General features: G+C 46.5%; 1 protein-coding gene across 2 annotated transcripts in view; it reads right to left on the bottom strand.

Annotated features, from left to right (window-relative positions):
* Nucleotides 1-24,171, bottom strand: part of KAZN (kazrin, periplakin interacting protein) — a 1,219,269-nt gene extending 1,195,098 nt beyond the window's left edge. The window contains exon 1 of one of the 2 annotated variants that reach the window (XM_032758995.2): nucleotides 23,761-24,171. In XM_032758995.2, coding sequence (XP_032614886.2) covers nucleotides 23,761-23,881 — 121 coding nt within the window. In that variant the 5' untranslated portion in view covers nucleotides 23,882-24,171. The remainder of the gene's footprint in view (nucleotides 1-23,760) is intronic. The other variant, XM_032758997.2, reaches the window with a different exon arrangement.
* Nucleotides 24,172-27,581: the final 3,410 nt, after the last annotated feature.

Raw genomic sequence — 27,581 nt, 5'->3', positions numbered from 1 at the left:
TTCCTCTCTAGCTATGTAAGTCCTAAATGGCGTCTTCTTCCAAGAGAAGGCTGTTTCATCTCCATTGAAAATCTATTGTGTAGGGTAGCCACCTTCATCAACGACCTTAGCTTGATATTCTGGATAACTTGATGCAGCTTCTCCATCAACACTTGCTGCTTCACCTTGAACTTTTATGTTATAGAAATGGCTTCTTTCCTTTAATGTATAGTAGGAGCTACTTTACATTAAACAAATTAAATTTGTATTACACACATGGGCATGCATGCATGCACACATGCACATACACACACAAACACATACTTCAAGGGGAATGGAAGCCTGGCTATCTTGGCATCCAGAGAATTCTTTTAATCGAATCAAATAGAAATCAAGACTAGTTCCTCCTTTGTTCAAAGTCCTTCCATGGTTACCCATGGAGCATGCCAGCCTCCTCCACATGCGTACAAAGTCTTGTGAGTTGCAGCCCTGCCTCTCCCTCTCTCCTCTCCCCCATTCTCCCCGAGCCCACTCACCTCAACCATGGGGTGCCATTCTGCTCCCCCAGCAAGGCCATATTGCCTCCAGCCACAGGAGGCTTCCTGTGCCTAGAAGGCCTTTCAGTGGCTCCCCAGGTGGATCTTGCTCGCCTGCAGATCTCAGTTCAGCCATTAGTTCAGGGAGGAAGGGTCTCTTGAACTCCCCCTGCAGTTCAGCTATCCTGATTACAGCTCTGCCACCCCTTCATAACATGCTCTGTGTTGTAATTTTACACACATTTGTAAAATTTTACACACATCCTGCTATTTTCTGAGCAACAAGAACACAGGGACCCTGTTCTGTCCACTTCTAAATGTGTAGCACCTGGCACATAGGGGTGCTGAATGGGTAGGGAAAATGAATATCAATAGAGCAGTCTTTGAGCACCTACCATCCATACTAAGCAGTATGGGAAATACCAGGCAGGCTAAGACACAGCCCCTCTCTCCCAGTGCTTAGAGTCCCAGCGGGGGTCTCGGACACAGACTCATGAGACAATCAGAAAATATGAAACAGAACATAATCAGAGGTGACTCCTGCTGCATGCCATCCCTTCCTCTTTCAGGCAAATGTCATTCTTTCCTCTCTCTGGGGAGATATCCCTCACCCTTCGTATGCAGCTAGGGTGGGACTCTCCATCCAGGGTCCCAAATCTCCTATCAGGATAGGTGAGCCCGTGACTGCACCTCACCCAAGAGGACCCTCACTCCTGGAAAACCACATCTGGCCTGCAGGATGCAAGCACCAAAGGCATGGGGCTGATCATCCTGCCGGTGAAGGCTCAAAGACCTTACTAGTTAGGGCTTGGTCTGAACCCCCACTCCCTGGCCCCCAACCCCTGCCACAGCTTCCACCAACGCTGCCCTAACACCAGTCTTTTTCAAAGCCTGGATCTTCACCTCTCCTATTTTCTGAAATCTCCCTAATGCCATCTGAATTGTTTTCCATCTAGAATTAGTTTATGTGGTTCACAACCAAAGAATCCTAATCAAAGCAAGTAGTGAGCATTGAAATGTATCACAGACTATGCAGAAGGTGTTCAGAGATAAGGAAGGTGGAACAAGGTGGAGCTGAGTCCAGGCTCAAGCCTCTCTCTCTCTCTAGTGCTAAAAAGTGAATAGCAAGGTCTTTGGCCTCATGACCTGGGTCCTCTCTCATGCTTCCTCCTTCATCTGGAATGGTCACCAGATAGGAGATGTTCCAACCAAGGGTGCGAGCAGAGGGCAACATGGCGCTGGGGTGGACGGAGAAGAAACCTTGGTGCACACAGCCCCAGGGCTGGTGGTGGACAGAGAAGGAGGAGGATATTGGCGTGGTGACAGCAGAACTCCTCTTCACCATCTGCCAGGGCCATATTATGACATTCATGGGCCTCAAAGTGCCCAAGCACTTTTGCTATTGTGGGTCCTCCATAAAATATATTCTAAATTATACTTCATGGCTATGATGGTATGAAGACAAAATATATTAATATTATAGACTAAAACATTTTTGTCAGCTTCAAAGTGCATTTTTTTCTTCTCTGAAAAGAAATTAAAACAATTTTATGAGTTCCTAAAAGTATTGTGGTCCCCAGGCACTGTGTCATCCACCCAAGGGGTTGCTGAGATTTTTTTGGTTTCACCATAAGAAAACCCTCCCTGCTGGGGAAAGACAGATTGTATACATGTGTGTCTGTGTGCATGTATATACACATCTGCACATACACACAACTGCACGTATACACATGCATGTGTATACATTTACACGCACATGTGATTTGTGTATGTTTTCTATTACTGTGTAACAAATCACCACTGAGTTAGCAGCTCAAAGGCAACACTATCTATTATCTCCATTCTGAGGGTCACGGATCCAGGCACAGTATAATTGGGTCCCCTGCTCATGGTCTCAGGCTGCAATAGAGGTGTCAGCTGGGATGCATTCTCATCTGGAGGTTCTAAGAAAGAGTTTGCTTCCAAGCTCATTCAGACTGTGGGCAAGACTTACTTCCTGGTGGCTGTCTCACTGAGGTTCCCATTGCAGCCACCTGCCATTCAAGTTCACTCTGGGCTCCTGGAGCTTCCCTCAGGCCCAAGTGATCCTCCCAATTTGGCCTCCCAAAGTGCTGTGATTACAGGTGTGAGACACTACACCCAGCCATATTTAGCATAATTCTTAAGGGCCCTAAGATTTTGCCACCAGGCCCTCTCACAGTGTGGCTTCTTGCTTTTTCAAGGTCAGCAGGAAAATCTCTCCATGGTCAGCTAAGGAGTAATGGAATACCCTGTACTCACAGGAGGGACATCACTGCTATATAGGGGCCGTATAACATAACCTAATGGAGGAGGTGACATCCCATTATAGGCACAGACCCCACTCACCAGGATGCTGCCTGCCGCAGGAGCTTTAGCAAATATCAGTAGCTCTATTAGCTCGCGTCTGAGCCAGGTACTGTTCTGTGCAATTCATACAAGTTTTAACACTGTGAGGTCAACAATAATATTATCCCCATGTTTAAGTTGAGGAAATTGATGCTCAGGGGGTTAAATGAACCGCCAGGCTCACAAAGCATCCCTAGTTCAGAGTGATGTGCCTGAGACACAGCAGGAGGGTAATAGTGAGATTTCTAAGCATGAGTAGCTTCCTTGTCGTTTTTAGCAAAACCAGGTGCCACCAGATTGGTAACCAAACTTAGTACCCTGACTATTCCTAGTGGGATTTGGTTCTCCATCCCTATGAGCTTGAAATTCCTTCAGTGCATCTTTAGTTGTTGCAAACCCTAGCACATTGGTTCTCAAGCCTTAGCCCGGCCAGAATGTGCTGAAACTCAGATTATCGGGCCTCACCCCCAGAGTCTCTGATTGGGCAGGTCTTGGGTGAGGCCTGAGAATCTGCCTTTCTAACAAGTTCTCAGGTGATGCTGGTCCAAGGATCCCAGTTCAAGAACCACTGCACTAGTTTAATGATTCTCAAACCACCTGAAGCAGGAACTCTAGGGGTCCTTGTTGAATAAACAGGCCTGCAGTGAGACCCAGTAATCAGAATTGCTGGGGCGGGGCTGAGAGCCTGTGTTTTAAACAACCTTCCAAGTAATTATGAAACACCGAAGTTAGAAAACCACTTCAAAAAGGATCACCCCCTCCAAGGTTTCTTGTTTGGCCTAAATGAATTGGAAACGTTTAAGAAATCCTAGCTGAAAGCAGGGCCATGCAATAACATGGCTTTATCTTCCCTGAGGCCAGAAGAGAACTAGACTTGCAAATCTATAAGAATTGCCTTGCTGGAGAAGAAGGAGCCCTTGGGAAGAATGGAGCTGCACAATCAGTTCCTGACCTTCCAGGGCCCCAAACTCTCCCACCATCCAGCCAAGCCCTTTCATGTTGGCAGAGGCAGCTCTGGGGAGCAGCCGCTGACCATCTCTAGCTCCACCACAGGCCTGGAAGCCTGAGATTCCCACCCCAAAATACCAAATCCACAGTGCAAAGTATCTGGAAAGATCCACTGCAAGACCCACCACCTCCCACAAGTCTCCTCTGCTTGACCAGACAGAGGCCACACAGAACATTCTGCTAGTTTATACCAAAATGATTTCTCTAGTTTCTCTCTAACTTGCTGAAATCCTCTACTTCTTCCTGATGTCTCTCTATCTGAGCTGGCAAGGGCTAGGCTTCTGCCTCTCCTGTATGCCCTAGGACACCTTGTCTTGGGGGAAACTAGTAGATGTCTCTTGCAGTTCAATATTAACATTAGGAGAGGTTCCAGTGCCCCCAACCCCAGCCCCATGATCCAGCAAGATAATAAAGGAGAGTTCCAATTTCATCTAAGCCAGTCTTCTTAGGGGCCATGCAGGATGCAGCTCCTGGTCCCTGCCAAGGTTTTCCTTTGGTTTATTTATGCTGCACAGCCAGCAGGTAAATCTTATATGGAATTATAGAATTTGCATTCGGTCTGGGCATGGTGGCTCATGCCTGGAATCCCAGCACTTTGGGAGGCTGAGGTGGGTGGATCACCTGAGGTCAGGAGTTCAAGACCAGCCTGGCCAACATAGTGAAACCCCATCTCTGCAAAAAATTAGCCAGGTGTGGTAGTGCACCCCTGTAATCCCAGCTACTCGGGAGGCTGAGGTGGGAGAATTGCTTGAACCTGGGAGGCAGAGCCTGCAGTGAGCCAAGATTGTGCCACTGCACTCCAGCCTGGGCAACAGAGTGAGACCCCATCTCAAAAAAAAAATTGCATTAAGTAGGATTTCATTTTTACAGATATAGAAACTCAGTCAACACTTTATCAATTTTATCATGTGAGCTACTTTTTAAATGGGTGACAACATGAGCTGTTGCCCTGGTCTCAGCCTCTTCCTTTAGACCTTGAAGGAAGAGAAGCCCAGCCCTGGTCCTGGGAGTTGAGTTGACTGGAGTATCTTCAATGGCACTTATTGATCCCATCAAGCAGCACACGGTTTCATGTGGCCTTTTACCTGAAGTGTGTGCTCACAAGCAGATTGGACAAATCACCAACTCAGCAGAGGCCAGATAAAGCAGTTTCAGTAAGGAACTGCTGCGGACTCATTAGGCACAGGAGGAAAGACGGGGGTTCTCTTCTGACCTGAACACTCTACGGTGCTCACCAATAATAAGATTTGACCTGTGTGCTGGGTAAAGGGGGTGCCCAGGGCAGCCCAGTGCTCGGCTGGGAAGCTGCCTTTGATCGTGAACACTGGTCTTTGTGTTACTCCAAGCACATGGTCCTCTAGCATTTTCCATGCATTTCAATATAACCTTCATAGTTCCTACCTTAGAGGCCTGCCATCTCCACTTCACATAAAAAGCCGTGGCTCAGACAGATTTAAAGCAATAGTAATGGGGAAAAAGAAACCTGTCCAAAGTAACACATCAATAAGTAGCCAAGCACAGCCAGAATGCAAATCTGACACCAAACCCACATCCTTCACTCCTTAGAATCACCTAGAAGGGACTTCTGGGGGCCCAAACTCAATCCCAACTTCCAGCAGATAACTGTCCTTATCAATCACATCTTCCCTTTCTGCCAAGCTGCATCATGCCTTATAACATTTTTTATTTAAGGACTAAGGATCTAATACATTAAGCGATATTATATAACAAACTCAAAATGCTTCTGTCTGGCCTACCAGGTGATGTATGTTGTGAGGCAGGTTTCAAAATGAAAATTTTCAAAGTGGGACAATTTATATAGACCTCAAAGGAAGTGATGTCTTCCTTCAGCATCAGAAAGCAGGAGAATCTCATTTCTTCTGACTCAACCATGATGGATTATAATAGTTTCTCCTGATATCATTTGGATACTTGTCCTCACCCAAATCTCATGCTGAATTGTGATTCCCCAGTGCTGAAGGTGGGGCCTGGTGAGAGGTGTTTGGGTCATGGGGACAGATTCCTCATGGCTTGGTGCTGACTTCAGGATCCCGAAAGTGAGTGGGTTCTCCAAGATCTGGTTGTCTATAAGTGTGTGGCACCAGCCGGGCACAGTGGCTCATGACTGTAATCCCAGCACTTTGGGAGGCCGAGGCAGGTGAATTATCTGAGGTCAGGAGTTCGAGACCAGCCTGGCCAACATGGTGAAACACCGTCTCTACCAAAAATATAAAAATTAGGCGTGGTGGTGAGCACCTGTAACTCCAGTTACTTGGGAGGCTGAGGCAGGAGAATTGCTTGAACCCAGGAGGTGGAGGTTGCAGTGAGCTGAGATGGCGCCATTGCACTCCAGCCTGGGTGACAGAGTGAGACTCCATCTCAAAAACAAAATGAAACAAAACAAAACTGTGCGGCATTTCCTCCATCTCTCTTGTTCCTGTCTTCCCCATGTGATGCACCTCCTTCCCCTTTGCCTTCCATCATGATTGTAAGCTTTCTGGGGCCTCCCAGAAACAGATGACACCATGCTTCCTGTACAGCCTGCAGAATCGTGAGCCAATAAAACCCCTTTTCTTTATAAATTACCCAGTCTCAGGTATTTCTTTATAGCAGTGCAAGAACAGCCGAACACACCTACATATCTCTTCTTATTATGGGAAAGCACCTGGAAATTGGGTGGGAGTTAGACCCTATATTAGTCTGTTCTCACATTACTATAAAAAAAACCCCGAGAATGGGTAATTTATAAAGAAAGGGAGTTTAATTGGCTCACGGTTCTGTAGGCTGTACAGGAAGCATGATGCTAGCATCTGCTCCGCTTCTGGGGAAGCCTCAGGAAACTTGCAATTGTGGCAGAAGGCAAACAGGGAGCCAGGCACTTTATATGGTGAAGCAGGAGCAAGAGACGGGGGAGGTGTCACACACCTTTTTTTTTTAGACAGAGTCTCACTCTGTTGCCACGCTGGAGTGCGGTGGTGCAATCTTGGCTCACCGCAACCTCCGACTCCCTGGTTCAAACGATTCTCCTGTCTCAGCCTCCCGAGTAGCTGGGATTACAGGCATGCACCACCACGCCCAGCTAATTTTTTGTATTTTTAGTAGAGACGGGGTTTCACCATGTTGGCCAGGATGGTCTCAATCTCCTGAACTCGTGATCCACCCACCTCGGCCTCCCAAAGTGCTGGGATTACAGGCGTAAGCCACCACACCCAGCCTGTGTCACATACTTTTAAACAATCAGATCTCATGAGAACTCACTATCGCCGCGACAGCATCAAGGAGGATAGTGTTAAACCATAAGAACTTGCCTTTATGATCAAATCACCTCCCACCAGGCCACACTTCCAACACTGGGGATTATCATTCAACATGAGATCTGGATGGGGACACAGATCTAAACCATACCAGACCCCATTGAAAGTATCCAGTCCAAATGCCAGCTATTGGGAGTGGCATCTGGGCCCTTCCTGATCAGGCTTCTCCACTCAGGGGTGAGATTGACCACCATCATCTCAGTTTAAACGAGGCCTCCACGAGCCTCAACATTTGAAGCAGATTCCCTGAAGCCAGCCAAGAAGAGGGGCTAGAGCTGCCTCTGGTCTCCCTTCTACATTTCCACCCCTGCAAATTACCCACCTTATTCTCAGGGTTCAACTCAGACAAAATCTTTCCATAAGGCTAGCAGAAGGAGGACTCTGCCCTCATAAATGCTTAATTTGTCTCACTACATTTTTAAACCAGGCCTTCATCATAAGAAGCAGCCAAGAAAGACATTTTATCCTAAATAAGACCAAGCTTATTAATAAATAAGCCCAAATCAATATTCAGTATTGATTTGCAATTCTCTGAAGAAAATGTGGGTGTAGGAACAGGTGGGTGGCAAAGCAGGGTACAAGAAGACCATTTTGTGGGGGAAACCCTGGCTGAGATAGAACAGATCCAGGCAGATTCCCCCTTATTCACAACCTCCCCCACCTTCCAATGCTAGACGGGAGCTCTCCTCCTCACTACCTAAGACAGAGAAATCAATACCTCCCTCCTCACCCTCTTGCCCCTGAAAAAACACAGCCTTTCATAGGTTTACAGATTTTTTCTTTATTGTCAGGCATCCCAGGAAGGAGAAAGACTCACACTATCTTATCTCTTAATTGAAATCACCCCCCTCCCCCATGTTATCTGAACTCTGAGCTTGCAGATACATTGTTGCTATTGTTGGTATTTAAGAACCAGTGAAATTAAATGGTGTGTCCACCAATCCCATAATTCAAGGCTGGACACTAAGATTATCAATAACCTTGTACTTCCATAAGAAATGTTTATACCTAAATGCCCCCTGCCAATGCCCGTCTTTTCCTCTTGTAGGGCTAAGAAAGCACCTACCGACTTTCCCTGAACTAGTGGACTTCATCTACCTGCAGGTACCAAGAAGAGAGGAGAAGAGGCAAACCTGCGAGCTCTAGCTGCTTTGAAAAACAAAAGGCAGCCCAAGGAGTAGCCTCGTACTTACTCTCTTTGGTCTCATAAAACTTGTGTTTATTTTACGTTCTCCTCCAGCTCACAGAAGTCCTTAACAGCTCTGCCATGATCCTACTTGGGGTGAACACAGGTCTTGTCACCGAGGATTTCTGCACACACAACAATTTTTGCAGCTCAGCATCCTAGCTCGAGCCTGTTCTACCACTTGAGAAGTTTATGACCCTTGAAAGGGAAGTACAGGCCCCACCATGCTTTAGTTTACCAAGGGACAAGATAATGGCAAATCTTGTCTTCCGCAATGGGTTCTTCTGCAATGCCCGGTTTGTTTATCAGTGATCAATGCCTTCCCAAGAAAAGCTATAAAGTCTCTGATGGCTGCCATCTGGCTTCGACATGGTTCCGAGTTTCCATTTCCAACGGCCAGTGTCCACAAAGGAACTTTTGTTTAAATTGGGGACAACCAGGGTGGTACCACCTGAAAAACTGGATTTTTAATGAACACTTAGGACCCACGGGAATTAGCTATTTCAGCTGGAGCTTTCTTGGCCAAAGAGCCGTCAAGCCCAAAGAGCCAAGCTTCAGCCTATAGCAATAGCTTTGTGCAAGAAAGCGTGGACTGCTTTGAAACCCCCCAGCTTTCTCATGACCTCTCTCATTACCCTCAAAGGCAAGTGGCTGGTCCTTCATGCTAGAGCAGGCAAGAGAGTCTTTCTAAACCACAAGACAATGTGTTGATGCTGCCTGTTTCTCACGGGCAGTCCAGCTTTCTGAATAACCCCAGCTACAGGCTTTCTGATGTAACTAAAAATAAACCATGTCTTCAGTATGAAACAAAGTCCAGGAATTCTGTTTCAAGTAGAAAAATGGACTGCCAAAATGTGGCTGGCACTTTCTTTAAATTATTAAGTTCCTGCGGGCCAGCTGACAGCAAATGTTCTCTTTGCCTTGTCATCTATTCCATCTCCTGCTACCACTGCTAATCATATTATAAATCTGTGCACCAGTATTGCTGTCTTCAGACCCCAATAATTCTCAGAGAATCAGCTCTTGTTTAGCACAAGCACATTCTCTTTTTCTCTATGAAATACACAGTCTTATAACCTCACCCAACAGGGGCACAAGAACTATCATCCAAGCCAAAAAAATGTTGCGGTGGGAGAAGTTACTCCCAAACCCATCCAAAAATGTCTCATGGGGAGACTGAGCTTTCATGAGAAGCCAGTCTGAAGGTTGCCAGACTAATTCAGCCTTATGTTTCCCAGAAAATATTTTGAAACTGGGTACAAATAGCATACATTTGGTTTGTTTGTGGAAGGGCTATTGGACCAGGAGATAACATCAGTGGCTCCAGGGACTGGGTTACCGTTAGAATTTCCTCCTGGATAAGAAAGCTTGGACCTGACAGTAACAAAGACCAGATAATGCCAGGCTAGTTCGTTCCAAGATCACCCCTCCGCCCACCCAGCACATACATACACACCCTCATACACACGCCTCAAAGGCCTTGCCTTAAATCCTGTCACTCCTTCTGCCAGGCCTGGCACATAGCCCTGGGCTGGGGTCTTCTCTACCACTTCCTGCTATTAAACTGAATTTAGGTCCTAGCTCCCACCCTGCCAAGCATCCTGGCACAGTCCCCAAGGGCCACTCCACCTCACTATAGGGAGACATTCGCCAACTGATTCCTAATGCGGTCATGAGAGGCACAAAATGTGCTTCCAGCCTTCAGTGACTCTAGTCCTGGAGGGGGTGCCCTGTGGTGCTGGAAGGTTCTACTGTGTGGTAGAGATACCTTCTCAGGGGAAATCCAGCTGCAAAAACACTTTTCATCAAGGTTTTAGCCATTCACATTAACTGAAGACAGAGACACCACATCAAAAGAGGCAGGAACAAAAATCACCCACATAGATATTCCTTTTCTCTTAGATAATGGAACAAGAAGCCCACCATAACCACTCCACGCATTACTTGGAGACACTGGGTGTTTCACTTTGCAATGGCCTTCGCACAGGCTGGAAGCCTTACTTCCCGAAGAATCCCAACAAGCATGATACAGTCTCTTGGTCGGTTTGCCTGACTGTCGCTAGGAATGAAGATGTGCCCTAGAACAGAATTTTCAGGAATGCATTCGTCTCTCTCCCATAGTGGCGTCTGCAGCATAGCATGCTGTGTAATAATGGTCATTTCTGGTCCTGGCCCTGCTCTGGTTTTGGCCACGCCCAGTTGGCACAGAGTGAGTCCCTGAGACAGTCCCGGGTGAATGTCTTGTCCAGTGTCTGAGGCAAAGGGGATAATAAGAAACAGACTTAAGGTCAGTTCTGGCTGTCAGAATGGAAGACACTAAAGGTCAAAGGAGAGCAGTAAACCAAGGTCAATCACACATATATGGAAGCCAAGAGACAAAGTTAGGCCAGAAGAATGGGAAGAGGCAGACTGGAAACCTGGGCCAGTCCAGCCCAGGCAGCAGCATCTTCTTAGCAGTAGTACAGCCTTTCTGCCCCACAGGGTTTTAGAAGCATCACTTCCTCACACCTACAAGCACCTACGCCTCAACATCTCCAACTCCTGCCTCTCTGAAAACGAAGCCCACCCCCAGGAGGCTGTGTATTTCTCTCTCCAGCCTGGAGGTTGTTTGCTCTATGTCTTTTTCAGGGAGTTAGTACAGTAGACTGAGGGGAAAGTCTATTAAACATTTGGAAATATAATAGGCATCCTTAGGAATACAAAACTGAACTCTCAAAGTAATAGAAATGTACTGTAGTGGGCTGAAAATGCCCCCTGCAAAAGACATTTACATCCTAATGATGTGATTGAAGCTAAGAATCTAGTAATGGGGAGATTATCCTGGATTATCCAAGTGGGCTCTAATTGCCATCACAGGTGTCCTTAGAAGAGAGAGTCAGAGGGAGATCACATACACAGATGAGAAGGAGGAGCTGGGTAACCATGGAGAGAGATTGGAGCTCCCAGAAGGAACTCAGGCCTTTTGAGACCTTGATTTCAGTCCAGAGATACTGATTTTGGATTTCTGGCCTCCAGAACAGTGAGATAATATGTTTCTGTTGTTTTAAGTCGCCAAGGTTGTGGTAATTTGTTATAACGGCTATAGGAAATTAATACATCCACAAAACAAACTAACAAAAAAAAATTACAAAACCAAAAACCAGAGTGATAGCACACACTAAGATTTTGGCTGTTCGGAGGCAATTGCTTATCTTGTAAAATGAATGCTAGAGTTTTATCAGCCACATGGGATAGATGACAAGGTTTTAGGTTATGCTGGAATAGAGGAATTAGAACTACAATACTTTCCACACACATATTCACACACCAGCTATCTTAGAGGGCTCGTCATCAGGGAAGATGAGACTTGGATGTGGGTCCTGAACATAGGCACAGGGAGGTAAGAAAGCTTTTCTGTCTCAGTCTGAGTCCTGGATTGACAGGGGTTGAGAGTGATCTCCCTTAATAACTCATTACTCCAAGCTTACCCTCATATGAGTTGGGGTTCAAATTTATACTACCTGGGAGTGTATGGAAATATCCAGCCTGGAAATTAACATTACCTACGGTAATAATATCTCACAGGTAAAATTCCAAGAATAAGCTCAAAATCCAATCTTGCAAAGTGCATGAGGTAATAAGCTATCTTAGACATGAGTCAACAGAAAAGCAGAAGAAATGTACTCAGGAGTGCCAGAATTGGATTATAAAATTCCTTTATCAGATAAGTATTAATTTTAAATGATTACATAAATAAAACATATGATCAAGAGCAAGAGAGACAAAGATTACCTTAAAAAATAATACCTGGGAGATTTGAAAACTATTCAATGAGAACTTCTAGAGGTTAAAAAAAGACATTCAATGAAAAATGAATTGCCTGAGTTCAGCTGAAGATTAGATACAGCTAGAAAGAAACTTAATGAACCAGAAGATAGTTTTTAAAGTCATTATCCAGAATGCAACAGAGAGACAAAGATGGAAAATATGAAAAAGAGTTCAAATTGAGAAGTCTAACACAAGTCACAAAGGAATTTCTAAAGGAGGGATAGAAAGAACGGGAATCAGTGTTCAAAGAAATAAGTAACTGAACATGAGTTACTTGAATAACTGAACATGAGTAACTGAACATGAGTTACATGATTTGCATCTGAGATGCAAATCCTCAGATCTGAGAAGCACAAACCCTAGATAGGATAAATAAAATTAGATCTACCCCTAGCCACACTGTAGTGAAACTACAGAGCTTCCAGGACAAAGACTTTCAAAGCAAATCCATAGAAAAGAGAGATCACCTACAGAGAAATGACCCCAAAATCAAAGACCAACAGCAATAGTAGAAGCCAGAAACAGAGGAACATCCTTTCCAAAATGTTGAAAGAAAATAACTCAACTTAGAAATCTATATCCAGCTGACATTATCCAGTAACGGTAGCCAAAATAAAACGAAACATTCTAGAGACCCAGCTGTGGAGGCTTTGCTGTAGCTGGTCCTGGCCTCCAGTGCAGATTGGTCCTGATCATGGATGATCATCTCAGCTGTGACTGGCCTGATCCCTACAACCCAACTTCTCCAACCTGGGAGTTCTCCACACAATACTTTCTGCTTAACAGGCCACAGGGTGTTGCCTATAAATGGAAAGGAGGAGGCGTGAGGGGTTCCCTTCCTGAGATACGATTCCTTTTCACCTGTCTTGGAAGTGGCTATTTCCTCTGTGCTGATGAAGGTGCATGCTGGCCTCCAGCATCCCAGGGCACCTCCTCGCCCGGCCTTCTGCCTCTCCATCCTCTGCTCCCCTGCCCTAGTCCTTCTTTGGATCCCTCTACCCAGCCTTTCAGACAACTGCTCCATGTTAAGCACTGATGACATTGTAGACCCTGCCTCAGTCTCCAAACAGACCTTTCCACGTTTCCTGACACATTTCTGAGTCTACCATGTCTCTGTGCAGAGTGGTTCATGCCTCTCTAGAGCTCGCATCCCTTCCTGGAGACCTGTTGCTTCTGGTGCTCCTGACTGGGGCTGCGGTCACCCAGGGACTCAGAGGGACCCACCACATACATTCGTTTTTAGATTCACTTCTCACCATGGAATCAAGGTCAAAACTTCTGTCTTTTCAAGTAGCCAAGAGCACTACCCTCTTAGAGCTGCTCAAAATCTCTTTAAGTCTCTCCCCAGCAGTGGCTGTCTTCCTCCTGCCCATCACTCCTCTAATTCCCTAGACCGGCAGAGATGAAAACATCCTCCTCCCTTTTTCCCTTTACTCCTGTCCCCAAACCAGTTCTTTCTTTAAGTGACCTAACTCGTCTTCACTATATGTAACTGGTAATGGCTTTGGGGAGATCAAAGAGAAGACTTTAAGTTTCAGGAAGTCCAGCCAAGTGGAATCTAGCCTGGCCACTCGGCCGCCATCATGACATTGTCTTTGTCCTTCGATGGGAGTCCCCCACTGGCTGTCCTTCCCTTTGGCATCTAAGGCTGAGTCTCCCTCCCAGCCACACTGGCACTAGACCCTGTAGATGAAAACAAAAGGTAAATGCAGGCACTAAAGAGGATGCTTGATATAAAGGACCGACAAAAACGCAGTTACTTTTCAGACGAAAGTCCAGACTCCATGTCTGTTTCATCTAGCTCATTCCTTACATCCTTAGAAAGACAGATGTGATCTGAGTTGGTCAAGGAACTAATGTCCAAAAGAAAAATGTGGTCCAAGACCATAAAACCACAAGTGGATTTTTCATCAAGGTCTGAACATCATCGCACAGAGAGATGGGGGGCTGGGAATGCCAGTACATCATTAGTATATAATTTTATATTTTCACAGCATTTTACAGCAAGACTTTTATAATCTTCCCTACTCCAAACATCACATTGTCAGTGTTAAGACTTCGAATAATCCCTGTTGCTTTGGGGTTTCCCACTGACCTGTGTGGAAACCCACCTCATTTGCTTCTTGCCTTGTGGTTCCCCCATCACGGGCTGAGCCTTACTCACCCATGGCCATATCATGGGGACCATCACGGAGGTTTTGTTAAACCTACAGCCATTATATTTCATTCAGGAAGAATGGGGGGGAAAGCTTGTCTGTTTAAGAGCTTTTCCCTCAATTTATTTACTTACGTATTTCGATTGATACATAATAGTTGTTCATATTTTGAGGGTGCATGTGATATTTCGTTACATTCATATAATGTGTAATGATCAAATCAGGGTAATAGGGAGAATATTTATCATCTCAAACATTTGTCCTTTCTTTATGCCAGGAACATTCACATTCTTCTCCTCTAGCTATTTTGAAATACGCAATTAACTACAGTCACCCTCCAGAGCTATTAAACACTAGATCATATTCCTTCTACCTGCCTATATTTTTGCACCCATGCATCAGCCTCTTTCTATTCCCCCTCTTCCCTCTCTTCCTTCCTGCCTCTGGTAGCCGCCAGGGTTTGGGAACACAAGTGATAAAAATCAACTCTTAAAGTTGTTTGGAAGCTGGTTTAGATATCCACATCAGGCCTAATGAAAACAGCCTGTATGAAGTTAAGCTGGTTGACTACACATGTCCAAGAATGAGACTAACTCCAAAGGCTAAGTATATACCCCCCACACCCTGGGAAAGACAAAGCACCTTCACTTCACGGTCCCACTCCTTATGGACTTTTGGTATCGTGGAAGCCAGTTTCAAAGGAAGAAACCCTCTGGTCATTTAATCCCAGCACTTTCAGAAGAAAGAACCAAGGGTAAAGTAGGATCGCCAAGTTATTCTCCCACAAATGGGCCATTTTTCTTCTTTCTCAAAAACACTCCCCATTGTCTCACCAAATCCAGAGACATCCCTCTTGCCTTGTGGTGCCACCATCAAGGGCAGAGAGCCAGCTCTGCGGCTGACCACCCCGGGGCTGCCTGGGGCCGTGTATATCAGTGATTCGGCTAAGGCCTTCCCTTTCTGCACTAGATAATCTCGGGTCCAAAACTGAAATGCCTCAGAGCCTTGGGGCTATGTGTTTCTTTTTTTTTTTTTTTTTTTTTTTTGAGGCGGAGTCTTGCTCTTTCACCCAGGCTGGATCACTGCAGGCTCCACCCCCCGGGGTTCACGCCATTCTCCTGCCTCAGCCTCCTGCGTAGCTGGGACTACAGGCGCCTGCCACCTCGCCCGGCTAATTTTTTGTATTTTTAGTAGAGACGGGGTTTCACCGTGTTAGCCAGGATGGAGGGGGCTAAATCCACATCCCCTGCCAGGCCTTCAGGAACTCATGACCAAGGAAAGGGAGCAAACATCAGTAGCATAAGTAAAGCACCTTTATCACAATCCTAGTGCATACTTCATCGTACAACAAGCTAGGCAAGGATGCGAGAAGCTGACAGCCAGAGAGACACATGTGTTCACACGTGGCAGAACTCAGATGCCTGTCAAACAGTGGATATCTCACGCACAAGGGTGAAACAAGAACAAAAGGTTAAGAGTATCGCTGATGCCGGTAGCAGCTTTTAAGCTGGCATGGGAAACCTGCTAACTAGAACTGAACGCTTAAACCAGAGCTTGTAACCTGGTGGCCCACTGGCAGGACACAGCTGGAGAGTTTGACCTCTGGAATTTTAAAACTTTCATTGGTAATACACACCCACAAATTGGAGGGCTTTATAGGAACATAGCGGCTCCTGGTTTCTCGTGGAAAACATGATCTGGTAACACTAGAAATCCTAATAGAATCTCTGAGAAGTGGCAGCCAGCTCACCTGACCTGTCCAGTCCCCTGTTTCAGACCAAATATCCGCTTCTTCCCGTGACTGTCTTTTTAACCTTAAACCGCTTCCTCCGGGATCAGATGATCCACATTTTGTTTAAGTAATATTGGAATTTTATTTACTCAGCTGCCTCTTATTAAGGGTGACCATATGATTTAACATGCAAACAAAGACATGCTTGAGAATGAACGCTGATACTGTTAATTATACCAGGAAGAGACACACAAACCCCAGGCAAACTCGGTCCAATGAGGGCCCTTCTTTAAACATCCTTTTGTGATTGGAGGGGAGGGGGGTAGCTGTTTTTATAACCGGTTGGTTCTCGGCCTTGGGAATCAAGAAAAGAAAAAATGTTGAGGTTTTTTTTTTTTTTTTTCAATGATTAGCCAAGGAAAACAAGTAGCACCTTTTTTACTTGTCAGAAAGACATGACCAGAAGGAATGTTTTAATTCCTAGTGTTATTAAACTTCCTCTCATTAAACAAAATAAGCAATTGCACTAATAACAAATAGTAATAGTTATAGCAAATGTTGATCTATTATAGCATTCCGTGTCAGGCACTGTGAGAAACATTTTACACATAGTAACTCATTGTCAGACTCATCACAACCCTATGAAGTAGTAAACTACTATTCTCCTTGTGCAAATGAGAAAAATGTGGCACAGAGAGGTTAAGGTACTCGCCCAAGGTCACACAGCTAGTGAACGGCAGAAGTGGAATTTGAACCCAAGCCATGGAGCTCTGAAGTCCATACTAAAAATCACATGCCCCTGCCTCTGACCAATAGGTCTCTGGAGAAATAAGACTGCTTCCGACGCAGCGATGTGGGAGGCCCGTGCTGCTCACAAGCTGAGACCACTGTGTACACTGCTTACTCCAAGGCTATGAGGACCCCACTTCACCCCGTTGCTTTTTCCTCAAGAAAAGAAGCAACTTGTAGGAACTTCTTGGGGTCAAGTAGTGGTCCAAGGGGCATCATCGACAGTGAGTGCTTGCACCACCAGCTGCATGAGTCCCGAGGAGATCAGGGGCTGGTAGGGGATACTCTACCTTGGGGCTGAGGGTGGGGGATTGGGCAGGGAGGGGCTGCTGGAGGAGAGGAATGAGAGGCTGACTCCCACCTCTTTGTCCATTGTGCCTCACGTATGTCTCTTTCCCTTTAAGGCCTGGAGTTCAGAGTACTCAGTCTGATCAGCCCAAGGGACTATGGGAATAAGTTGTTTTCCCCACTGACCTGGAATCCAGGTCAAGGCAAAGTTGAGGACTATCAGGAAGAATTAGTCTTGAGAAAGAGAATGAACATAACCGCAATTTTGCTTTGCCAGATTCCACTAACACCATTTCATCATGCTAACGGCTACTCATAAGGATGACAGCCAATCAGTAAAATGATTAATGATGTGGTCTAAAACAGATGCATCAATATCTTACTGATGAAAGCTGCTACATTGTCTGCACCATATGAGGCACAGAGGGTCCAAAGACAACCAAGATAGGCTGGGCACACTTTGGGAGGCCGAGGCAGGCAGATCACCTGAGGTCAGGAGTTCGAGATCAGCCTGACCAACATGGTGAAACCCCATCTCTACTAAAAATACAAAAATCAGCTGGGCGTGGTGGCACCCTATAATCCCAGCTACTCAGGAGGCTGAGGCACAAGAATCACTTGAATCCAGAAGGTGGAGTTTGCAGTGGGCCGAGATCGCACCATTGCACTCCAGCCTGGGCAACAAGAGTGAAATTCCAACTCAAAAAAAAAAGGACAACCAAGATAATAGTTGTCAACCTCAGGAAGCTTAGAGTCTAACACAGAAGACATCAATGAACAGAAATCACAACCCAACATAACATGTTATGAGGAGTGACTGTCACCCCAGTGTTAACAGATTCCACATTCATTCAACAAGTAGTCACTTGCTGGCACAGATGTTCAGCAACATTTCTGGAGATTAATTTCTGGAGAAGAGTCTGGAAGGAAGAATAGGAATAAATAGGAACTTCAGATCCAGATGGCTTGAATTTGAATCCTGGCCCAACTACTAACTAGTTAAGAGAAATATTTCTCTTTACGGGCCTCGAGTTTCCTCATCTATAAAATGGGGATGATTTCACTTGCCTTCTGTAGATGCAACAAGGTGAAACAAGGTAATATGTAAAGCATTTAGCACAATAACCATCCCAGAATAAGTACCCAATAAGTGCCACCTATGGTTGTGCCCAACTGCCAGCAGTTTGCCATGGCGAACCTTTTCCTGGAATGTCAGAACACACTGTTTCCACTGGAGAAACAGCCAGGCAAGAAACAGGTCCTACGAGGAAACCTTAAAGCTGCGCTTCCATTCCCATGGACGGAATGACAGGAAGTGTGCACTTGCTTCTTTGCTCATCTTTATCTGTTTAACTTTTGCAAAAGTCCCCAATGTGCACAGCTCACCACAGATGCCATAAATGTTAGTTCCCTTGCCCTCTTAGTTATCAATTTGGCAAGTGGCTTCCAAATGTAGATAGGCTTCATATTCAGAAGGACCCCTATATTGTTTAAAAGGCAGAGAAAGGGGTTCAGCTGGCAGCCTTCAGAAGGAGCATGATAATAAAGTCAAAAGCTGCCCATACCACAGCTCCAGGTACCAGTCTGACAGATGAGAGAGACAGACAGGCATGGCTTGCACATGTCTGAATTTCTGCATGGTGTGGTGCAGGGGACCAATTCCTCACTAATCATGCAAACGAGGAGCCTTGCCGGTAGCATCAGAGCTGCAGCCCAGGAACAGTGCCAGGCAGCAGCAGTCCAGGTGCTGAAGTCCTGTCACCTTCCTGTCCTCATCTCCCTTCCACCCTCCTCAAGCTGGGCCTGGATCCATGCAGCATCAGCAGGACATATTAGATAAAATGACTTTAGTTGTTCGGGTCAAGCAAGGTAACTGCAGAAATGCTTTCTGCCCACATGAAATGGGTTGGAAATCAACTTCCGTAACACAGGGGCAACCTAGCAAGTCAGAACTTGGCACAATAGAAGAAGTCCCCACCAGCTATGGTCTGCAAGCTGGGGGTCACCCGACCAATAGACTGCCAGGCCAGGGGATGGGGCAACAGCCCTCTGCAGAGACGCAGCCAAATGCCAGGTCAGGGGATAGAGGGTGTCCAGTTAAACATTTTGGGAGCCCAGGAGAATATGGACAAGGGGACTTGTCCAGCTGCACTGAGGCCACTAGCATACCAGCTCCAGTCTGTACTGCCTATCCCCTCGGAGGTCCCCCCAACATCCTCAGATGTTGGACACAGCTGAACCCCTGTATGTTTCTGAATATTACGATATCAGCAGATACCCTGCCTGGGGGTGTGGCCTTAAGCTCCCACCTGAAGGAGGTCAGGCAGCAAGAATGGACAGTGGCAGCCTCCATTGGTCATGCCTGCCTGGCCAGACCAACTTCTTACCTACCATTTTAGGCTATAGCAGGGGCAAAGGCAAGCAAAAGAAATTTGGGTGGGGGTTAGAAATAGAAGAGGATGAACTTCCTCACAGGACTATTAAGTGGGATGAAGGACCTGGAGAGGGAGAAAGGTGGGCAACAGCGTCAAAGCCACCCCAAGATCCAAAATGCTTCTCTCTCCTCCAAATCCTTGAGTGAGACAAGACACATTTTTTAAAACCCTTTGCAGAAGCTGTGGAATTGCCTTTTTTGAGCACAGCCTTTGGGGTTGGGCTGCCTGAAGTTTAAATCTCAACTCTGCCAACGTGGAAATCTCACCGGTTAACTAGGGAATGCTCCATCCACCCTGCAGGGTGGCACGAAAATGAGGCAGATGTGAGCTTGTCTAGCACAGGTGCTACAGATTTGGGCACATGCCGAGAACCCTGTTCTTGCTAGGACTTTCAGATCTATTCTAAAAGCTTCCTGAAGCAACCCCTACATACATGTATGAGCCTGAGAGTGTGGCCTCATGTGTGGATGGTGGAAGAGAACATGAGAAAACCACAGCACCATGTAGCATCGAGGGTACCAGCAAATAAGCATCTTTCAGAGCCACACTCTCAGGCTTGATCCCTTTCACATTGTGCCACACAAATTCTGTCTAACCCCATTCTGTGCTTCCTATGCTGGTCTAGGGGAGGGGTCAGCAAAGTTTTTGTTTTTTCTGCAAAGAGCCAGATAATTAAGTATTATTGGCTTTATGGTTCACATGGTTTCACTCACGACTACTTGACTCTGCCACTGTAGCACAAAAGCAGCCACAGACAAAATGTACATGGCTGTGTGCCAATAAAACTTTATTTACAAAAGCAAGTAGTGGGCCAGATTTGGCCCCAGGAGTGTAGTTTGCCAACCTTTGGTTTGAAGCTCACACAGCCAGCAACAGCCAGACTGGGACTAAATGAGAAAGAACCACATGCTCTTCCCATGGCCCCACCAGACCTCCATGCTGCCACTACTGCTAATTGGATCAAAGCTTTTATTGGTCTCATCCATGCCCAATTTTGCCCTGCCTCCAAGAAACCTATCTCTGCTGCCCCACTAAATCCTAGGTGCCCTTTAGTGCTCAACCCCCTCCCATCCCCAACTCTTTAAGCATCCTTACTTCTCCATTCCTGGAAATCAACTTTTTCCCCTAAGACACGAGATACTTACAGATATAAAAGATTAGCCCCAGTTGTCACCAGGGACTATGCAATTTAGAGGTTAAAGGCATGGGCCTGAGCATCAGACCAAGACTTTCCTTCCCAAATCGTGTGAAGGTGGGCAGGCAGGCAACCCCTGTGTATTTCCTTTGCCTATGGAAATTGGCTAGGGTTTTAAAAAATTACAGGAGCCTGGCATGGTTGCTCACTCCTATAATCCCAGCATTTGGGGAGGCTGAGACAGAAGGATCTCTTGCGCCCAGGAGTTCAAGACCAGCCTGGGCAACATAACAAGACTTCATCTCTACAAAAAAAAATTTTTTTAATTAACTGGGAATGGTGGTACATGCCTGTGGTCCCAGCTACTTGAGAGACTGAGATAGGAGGATCGCTTGAGCCTAGGAGGTCAAGGCTGCAGTGAGCTATGATCATGCCACTGCACTACAGCCTGGCTCACCATTTGCTTTTGCAAATAAAGTTCTATTGGCACACAGCCATGCCCATTCATATACACTTTGCCTGTGGCTGCTTTTGTGCTACAGTGGTAGAGCCAAGTAGTCATAAGCGAAAACATGTGGACTATAAAGCCAACAATATTTATTATCTGGCTCTTTGCAGAAGAAATAAAACCTTTGTCAACCCCTGCCCTAGACCGGCATAGGTAGCAGGAGGCAGAGGCGGGAAGACCACTTGAGCCTAGGATGTTGAGGTTGCAGTGAGCTATGATCATGCCACTGCACTGTAGCCTGGGTGACAAAGCAAGACCGTGTCGCAAAAAATTAAAAAAATTATAAAAATTACAGGAGATAGTTTATGTAAAACATATAAGAAGGGTTGTTCAGGAAATGGTATCATTGAAAAGTCACATTTTGTGTAATTCTCTTTTCCTCAATATGCTTTATGTTTACACCAGCGAGACCATCATCTCCAGTATGAGCCGTAACTTACTCTCCAGATCCTGTGGTCCCTGGCACTGTGCACAGTACATAGCAGGTACTCAGTGAGTACATGGGATCTGTAGCTACCTCTCACTTGGGAACATATGTGATTAACCCAGCTGTAAACCCCTAGAGTCTGCGAATCATTTTCACATACATTTAAGATCTCATTTGTGATACTCGCTGGACTGTAAATGGCTGGCTGGAGATGTATCAGTGTTGGTCTCAATCCCTTTCGCGTCCTAATTGAGTGAGCTCTTTTGACTTAAGGTTAATGATTCCTCTTTGCATTTCTTCAGGGAGAGTGTTCTCCCTGGACACTGCTGGTCATTATTATTCCATATTGCATTGCTCTCTTGACATAAAGGATGTTTTTTTAAAAAAAGAGGCAGAGGATTTCATGGCCTGATTTAGGCCTGGGTGCTTCTAAAAGAAAGTGAATGAAGCCGCAGGGGAGGTACTTTAGAAATCCGATGTGCCTTCCCACAGGCGCCTCAGAGAAGTAGAAAGGCAAGGCGAGGGAACCTCGGTCCAGGAAAGCTTCCGAGCCCTCCTACCTAATCCATTCCAGATAAAATATTCCACAGATGTATGGAGTGGGAGATTTTCAACCTCCTGGACAAACCAAAATCAAGTTAGGAGTGCAGTGGGTGGCAAAGTGTATGTGTTCAATGCTTCCATCGTCTACTACCAAAGGCAGCTATGCCCCTCCCTGCAAACAGAGACGCCTTGACTGACCCATAGAAGGATGTTTTCACATATTAACTTAATTAATCTTTGCAATGACCTTATGGAGTGCCTAGTAGCTCCATTTTACAAAAGAGGAAACTGAGGCACAGAGAGGCTAAGTAACTTGCCTGAGATCACACAGTTTTTAATAAGTGAAACTGGGACCCTAACCCAGGCAGTCAGCTCCAGAGCCCTCACTCACCCACTCCACAAGCTGCCTCTCTGTGCAGACACATCCAGTTTTAGAAACCAGCTCTAGTGTGTCTTCTCCACCAAGCTGTGCTCCTCTGAGCTCACAGAATCTCAGGTCTGGGTGGACCCAGCAGCCCTGCATCCAGTTCTCTTGTTTTGCAGCAGTGGATGGATACCCCAGGAAGGGGGTGCGGTCTGCAATTTCCAAGGTCATGCAACTACCCAGTGAAAGCATCAACACCAACTCAGGCCCCTAGACTCCTAATACAGTGCTCGTCTCACCATCTTCCTGAGACTCACTGCCAAAATGCACAATTAACCCTATAACACCCAGGAAAACATTGGAGGAACGTGTGGTTGTTTTCCCAGTGGGAATTAACGCCAAAAAAGTCGAGAAACAGGCATCCTATTTCGTACGTGACTCCAACCCAATCACAAGCATGTCTCAAGCACCACTTGTGAGTTTGTGCATGGTGACTATTTGCACCAAGCCAAGCCATCCATCCTCACCGTTTTTTTTTTTTTATGTGACCACATGTGCATCCTAGCAAGATGGCCAGCATGGGTTATAAGGCCCGCAGCCCATGCCAATCTTTCCGTTCTGTATAAAACGTGAGCCATTTGGAAGACAAATTCATGAGCACAGACTAATGAGGAATCCCCACAACCGAGTCAAGGCCTGGGAGAGGCTGCTCAGAGCAGGCACTTATAAGCATGGAAGTTACTCCAGCAGGGGCTGGTGGGGCATAGATTAAACATAACTGTTAGGAGCAGAGAGAGGCAAGCTGACAAAGGCAACCAGGCTACCACTGGCACCTGCCCTCAAAAGATGGCCACAGCATGGCATCATCAGATCTATCCTGACGCACCCTCCTTCACCCCCCAGCTAGCCACAGAGAAAATCGATGACGAAGGACAAACAAGGCCCCTCACTCATTGCAAAAGTAGCACGTTGTCTCATGGCAAGTCCTAAAAACTTTATCTTTTACAGTGATAAATGCCAGGCAAATATGTCACTAGCTAGTTAAGTCTTAATCCCAAATTACATCAAGAAAGAGATGAGGCAGACAGACAGACACACAGACCCAAACAGACCTCTGTTTTTGGGGACCCGGGATAACGCTCCACTTCCCATTTTCTGGGCACATCACACACGACACAATTCCTACCTGCTTGCATAAGTTGGCACTGCTGACCAAAGACATGGGAGAAGGTGACGGGGCCTGTGGCAGAACTGGATGTCGCCAGCGTGGATTCCATGGCTCTTTTGGGGTCTTTGGTGTTGGTCATGTGGCAGAGTCCAGACCCTCGGAGTGTCAGAGCAAAAGATGCCGTCGCTGGCCCAGGAACTGCAGATCTGAGGCTACTTGTCACTTCCAAGAAAATGTCCCCGCCCCCAAAGTTTATAGTGTTTCTTCCTTTCGCCACCCTTTCCTTGCAGTTTTTCTCAAACACCAGTGAAGTAAGAAATGAAACCCTATAAGCCTTGGCAAATCTTGCACAGCAGCATTTCCATGCAAAAGAAAAATCTAAGTTTCCCCCTAACCAGGAGTCCTTGCTTCTTGGCCCGGAAGGGTGGCTGGAACTTGCCCCCCCGCCCGGGGCTGCTTCTCCTGGGGTCACCTGGAAGGGGCAGGGTCCCCGGTAGCAGCTCAGCCCCGGCTACGTTCCAGCACCAGCTGCCGGCAAAGCGCAGCCCAGGCCCCGCGGCGTCTCAGTTCAGGGAGGCGGGCAGGGCGCGAGGCTGCCCCAGGGTCCCCGAGGAGCTGGCCTTGCTGGCGTCGCCCCGCTGCCTGCAGCGCCGACCCTGGGCTCCCGTGTCCCCGCGCGAGCGCCGCGGTCCCAGGTCCTGCACGTGCCGGGCGTCCGGCTGCTGCCAAAGGGAGCGCGCTGGAGGCGCGCGGCGCGGGCGCGGTGCAGCTCCTGACCCGCAGGCGTCCCTGGCTCATCCTCCACTCCGGACGCCTAGGCCTTGCCACTTCCCACTCCTCGCGGGGCAGCAGGGGGGGACTGAGACCTGCTGCGGCGGCCCCCAACCCGCGCCGCCACCCCGGTGCGGTGATGCAAAGGGGGCAGTTCCTGGGAGATATTCTGGATGCGGAGGGAAGTGCTAACTCAGCCCAGCAGGCTCCAGGGCTGCTGTAACCTCTTCCTGCCCACAGCCAAGGAAGTGCCAGGCACGGGAGACCCGACGCCTGCGATAAAATCCAGAGACCAAGAAGAAAAAAGGAGAAAATGCCACACATCCCCTAGGGCGCTCCGATGATACAGAGATCTGAGTGCTTCATCTTAACCGACCCAGCCCTGCTGTGTATGAAGAAGGATCTGTTCCCTGCTCCAAACCAAAAGGGGCCGCTTCTCTGGAAAAGGAGGAGGGGGGTACTTTTTGCGTGATTCCAACAGCTATTTCTGCCAGTGCTGGGTTTATTTTGCTATTCCACCTGCTAATCATGAAGATGCTAACTCCAGAGAGGCTGCATCATCTCGGGCCAGCATTTGGGGTACTTTGAGGATTCCGCTGCGACATTGGCACTGGCAATCACCTTGCTAGGCAGCAACGCACATGCAGGGAGAGAGAGGCTGTGCCACAATCAGCGCAGCTGCAGCCGTCAAAGCACCCGTGTCTGTTTCCCTCCCGAGAACTTTGATTTAGAAAAGCCATTTGTCTCTTCCGTATTTAAGCAACAGAAGATAAACTCACAACTGATCTAGGGGCCAGAAAGACTCTCAAACAGGGCCTTTTTCCATTACAGCCCTTGGCCAGCAAACACGTACAGCTTAGTGATGTTTTGAGGGTTCCTTGCGATGGGTAAGACAAGGCCGAGGAGCCTTGAAGTAGTTCCAAGAGTTCAAGGAAGTCTGACTTTGTGTTAATGCTTCCAGGTAGTTTAAGTGATTGAGCATCCCTTTTCTTGTCATGCAAGAGGCTCTTCTCTGTGTCATGAAACTGTAGGACACCAGGGACCATTTCTCTCTGGCAAACTGGGTCTAAGGTGGTCAAGAGCTAGGGTTAGAAGACCAGATCTCTTGATATCTGCAGAAACCCCACGCAGGAAGGGAAATAGATTGGTTTCTCAGGTCTGAGTGGAAATGGAAGTTATAATGCCTCCCAACAATGGCCTATTAGCTGCTGTTAAAAAAAAAAAAATCCAAGGTGAAACTTTATATAGTAGTTCAACCTGCAGATGTCTTCTGTTTGGCAATCTGTTTTCCTCCATTCTCTGTATACCCAGTCCATTGCTTCTCACTGCTAAATGGTGTCTCATATATTAAATGTACAATGTTACTCTATCTGCTCCCTTAGCACCCGGCAACTGACTTGCTTCCGAAGCTCTCCTCCTGTAAACAGCACAGCGCTGGGAGCAGTGGTTCACACCTGTAATTTCAGCATTTTGGGAGGCTGAGGCAGGCGGATAACCTGAGGTTAGGAGTTCGAGACCAGCCTGGCCAACATGGTGAAATGCCGTCTCTGCTAAAAATACAAAAAAAAAAAAAAATAGCCGAGTGTGGTGGTGGGTGCCTGTAATCCCAGCTGCTCAGGAGGCTGAGGCAGGAGAATCGCTTGAACCTGGGAGGTGGAGGCTGCAGTGAGCCAAGATCTCGCCACTGCACTCCAGCCTGGGTGACAGAGCGAGACTCCGTCTCAAAACAAAAACGAAAACAAAACAAAAGAAAAAAAGCAGCACGGTGATGATGCCATCAAGCATTAAGGTCATCAAGCAATATATTGTCCAAAGCAGGACACTCTGAAAGTAAGTGGAGGTGCCACTGATAATTATACCGGGATACACAGCACAAACCAGGAGGGATGGAGAGCCGCACAAAAATTTCCCTGGCTACACAACCAGGAGTAGAATTGTTCAAGGATAAATGCAAATTTGATTTCACTAAATGCTTCCAAGTACTACTCCAGAATGGCTGTGCTGGTTTACACGCCCACTAGTACTACACATGGTGCTTGTACTCCCACTTTCCCACACTTTTGCCAGTAACTGTTGTTGGCAGAAATTAGGAAGCTAGGAAATTTAACAGGTACAGTTCATTATAATTCATTGTTTTGATTTGCCTTTCCTTAATTACTAAGTCAAGTACTTCTTGAAAAGCTTACCAGCCATGGAGGCTTCCTCCTCAGGAAATTTCCTGTTCATAGTCTTTGCCCATTTTTTCAGTCATTTTACTATTTTCCAGCATTCTTGCTGATTCATTACAGTTCATTGGATTTGCTAGCTATTAACCTCTAATCCACTTAGATTTTACAAGTTATCTTCTCCCAGTTGGTCATCCAACTGGTAACTACCCATGGTGTCTTTCCTTGACTTGAAATACTTAATTTTAGGGTAGTCTGGTCAGTTGCTCTTTTGACTTATAGTCTGATTTGGGGGATCTTGCTTAAAACATCTTTCCCTCTTGATTGCAAAGTTAGCCTTTTTTATAGTTTTACCTTTCATACTCGGGTCTATCTGGAGCTTATTTTTATATCTGGTATTCGGTAGGGTTCACCTTTTTCCCCTCAAGATTGTGAAACAGTTTTCCCAAAACCATCTTTTCCTTATGCAATGGACTGAATGTTTATGTTCCTCCAAAACTGATATGTAGAAATTCTAACTCTCGATATGATACAATTAGGAGATAAAGCCTTTGGGGGGGATGATAAGATAATAAGGGTGGAGCCATTGTGAATGGGATTGCTGCCCTTATAAAAGGGATCCCAGGGAACTTTCTAGCTCTCTTTCCACCAAGTGAGGACATAGAGAGAAGCTGGCAGCCTGCAATCTGCAAGTGGACCCTCACCAGAACCAGGCCACGCTGACACCCTGATCTCAGACTTCCAGCCTCTAGAACTGTGAGAAATACATTTCTGTTGTTTATAAGCCACCCAGTCTATGGCATTCCACTATAGCAGCTCGAACTGACCAAGGCCTCCTACCTATCTTTTTCCACTGTGGCACCATTATTATTAACTATCATGTTTCCATATACATGAGTATAT

The sequence above is a fragment of the Hylobates moloch genome, unplaced genomic scaffold (genome assembly GCF_009828535.3).
Source record: "Hylobates moloch isolate HMO894 unplaced genomic scaffold, HMol_V3 SCAFFOLD_9, whole genome shotgun sequence".
NCBI lineage: Eukaryota > Metazoa > Chordata > Mammalia > Primates > Hylobatidae > Hylobates > Hylobates moloch.
This window is presented reverse-complemented; position numbering and strand designations above follow the sequence as displayed.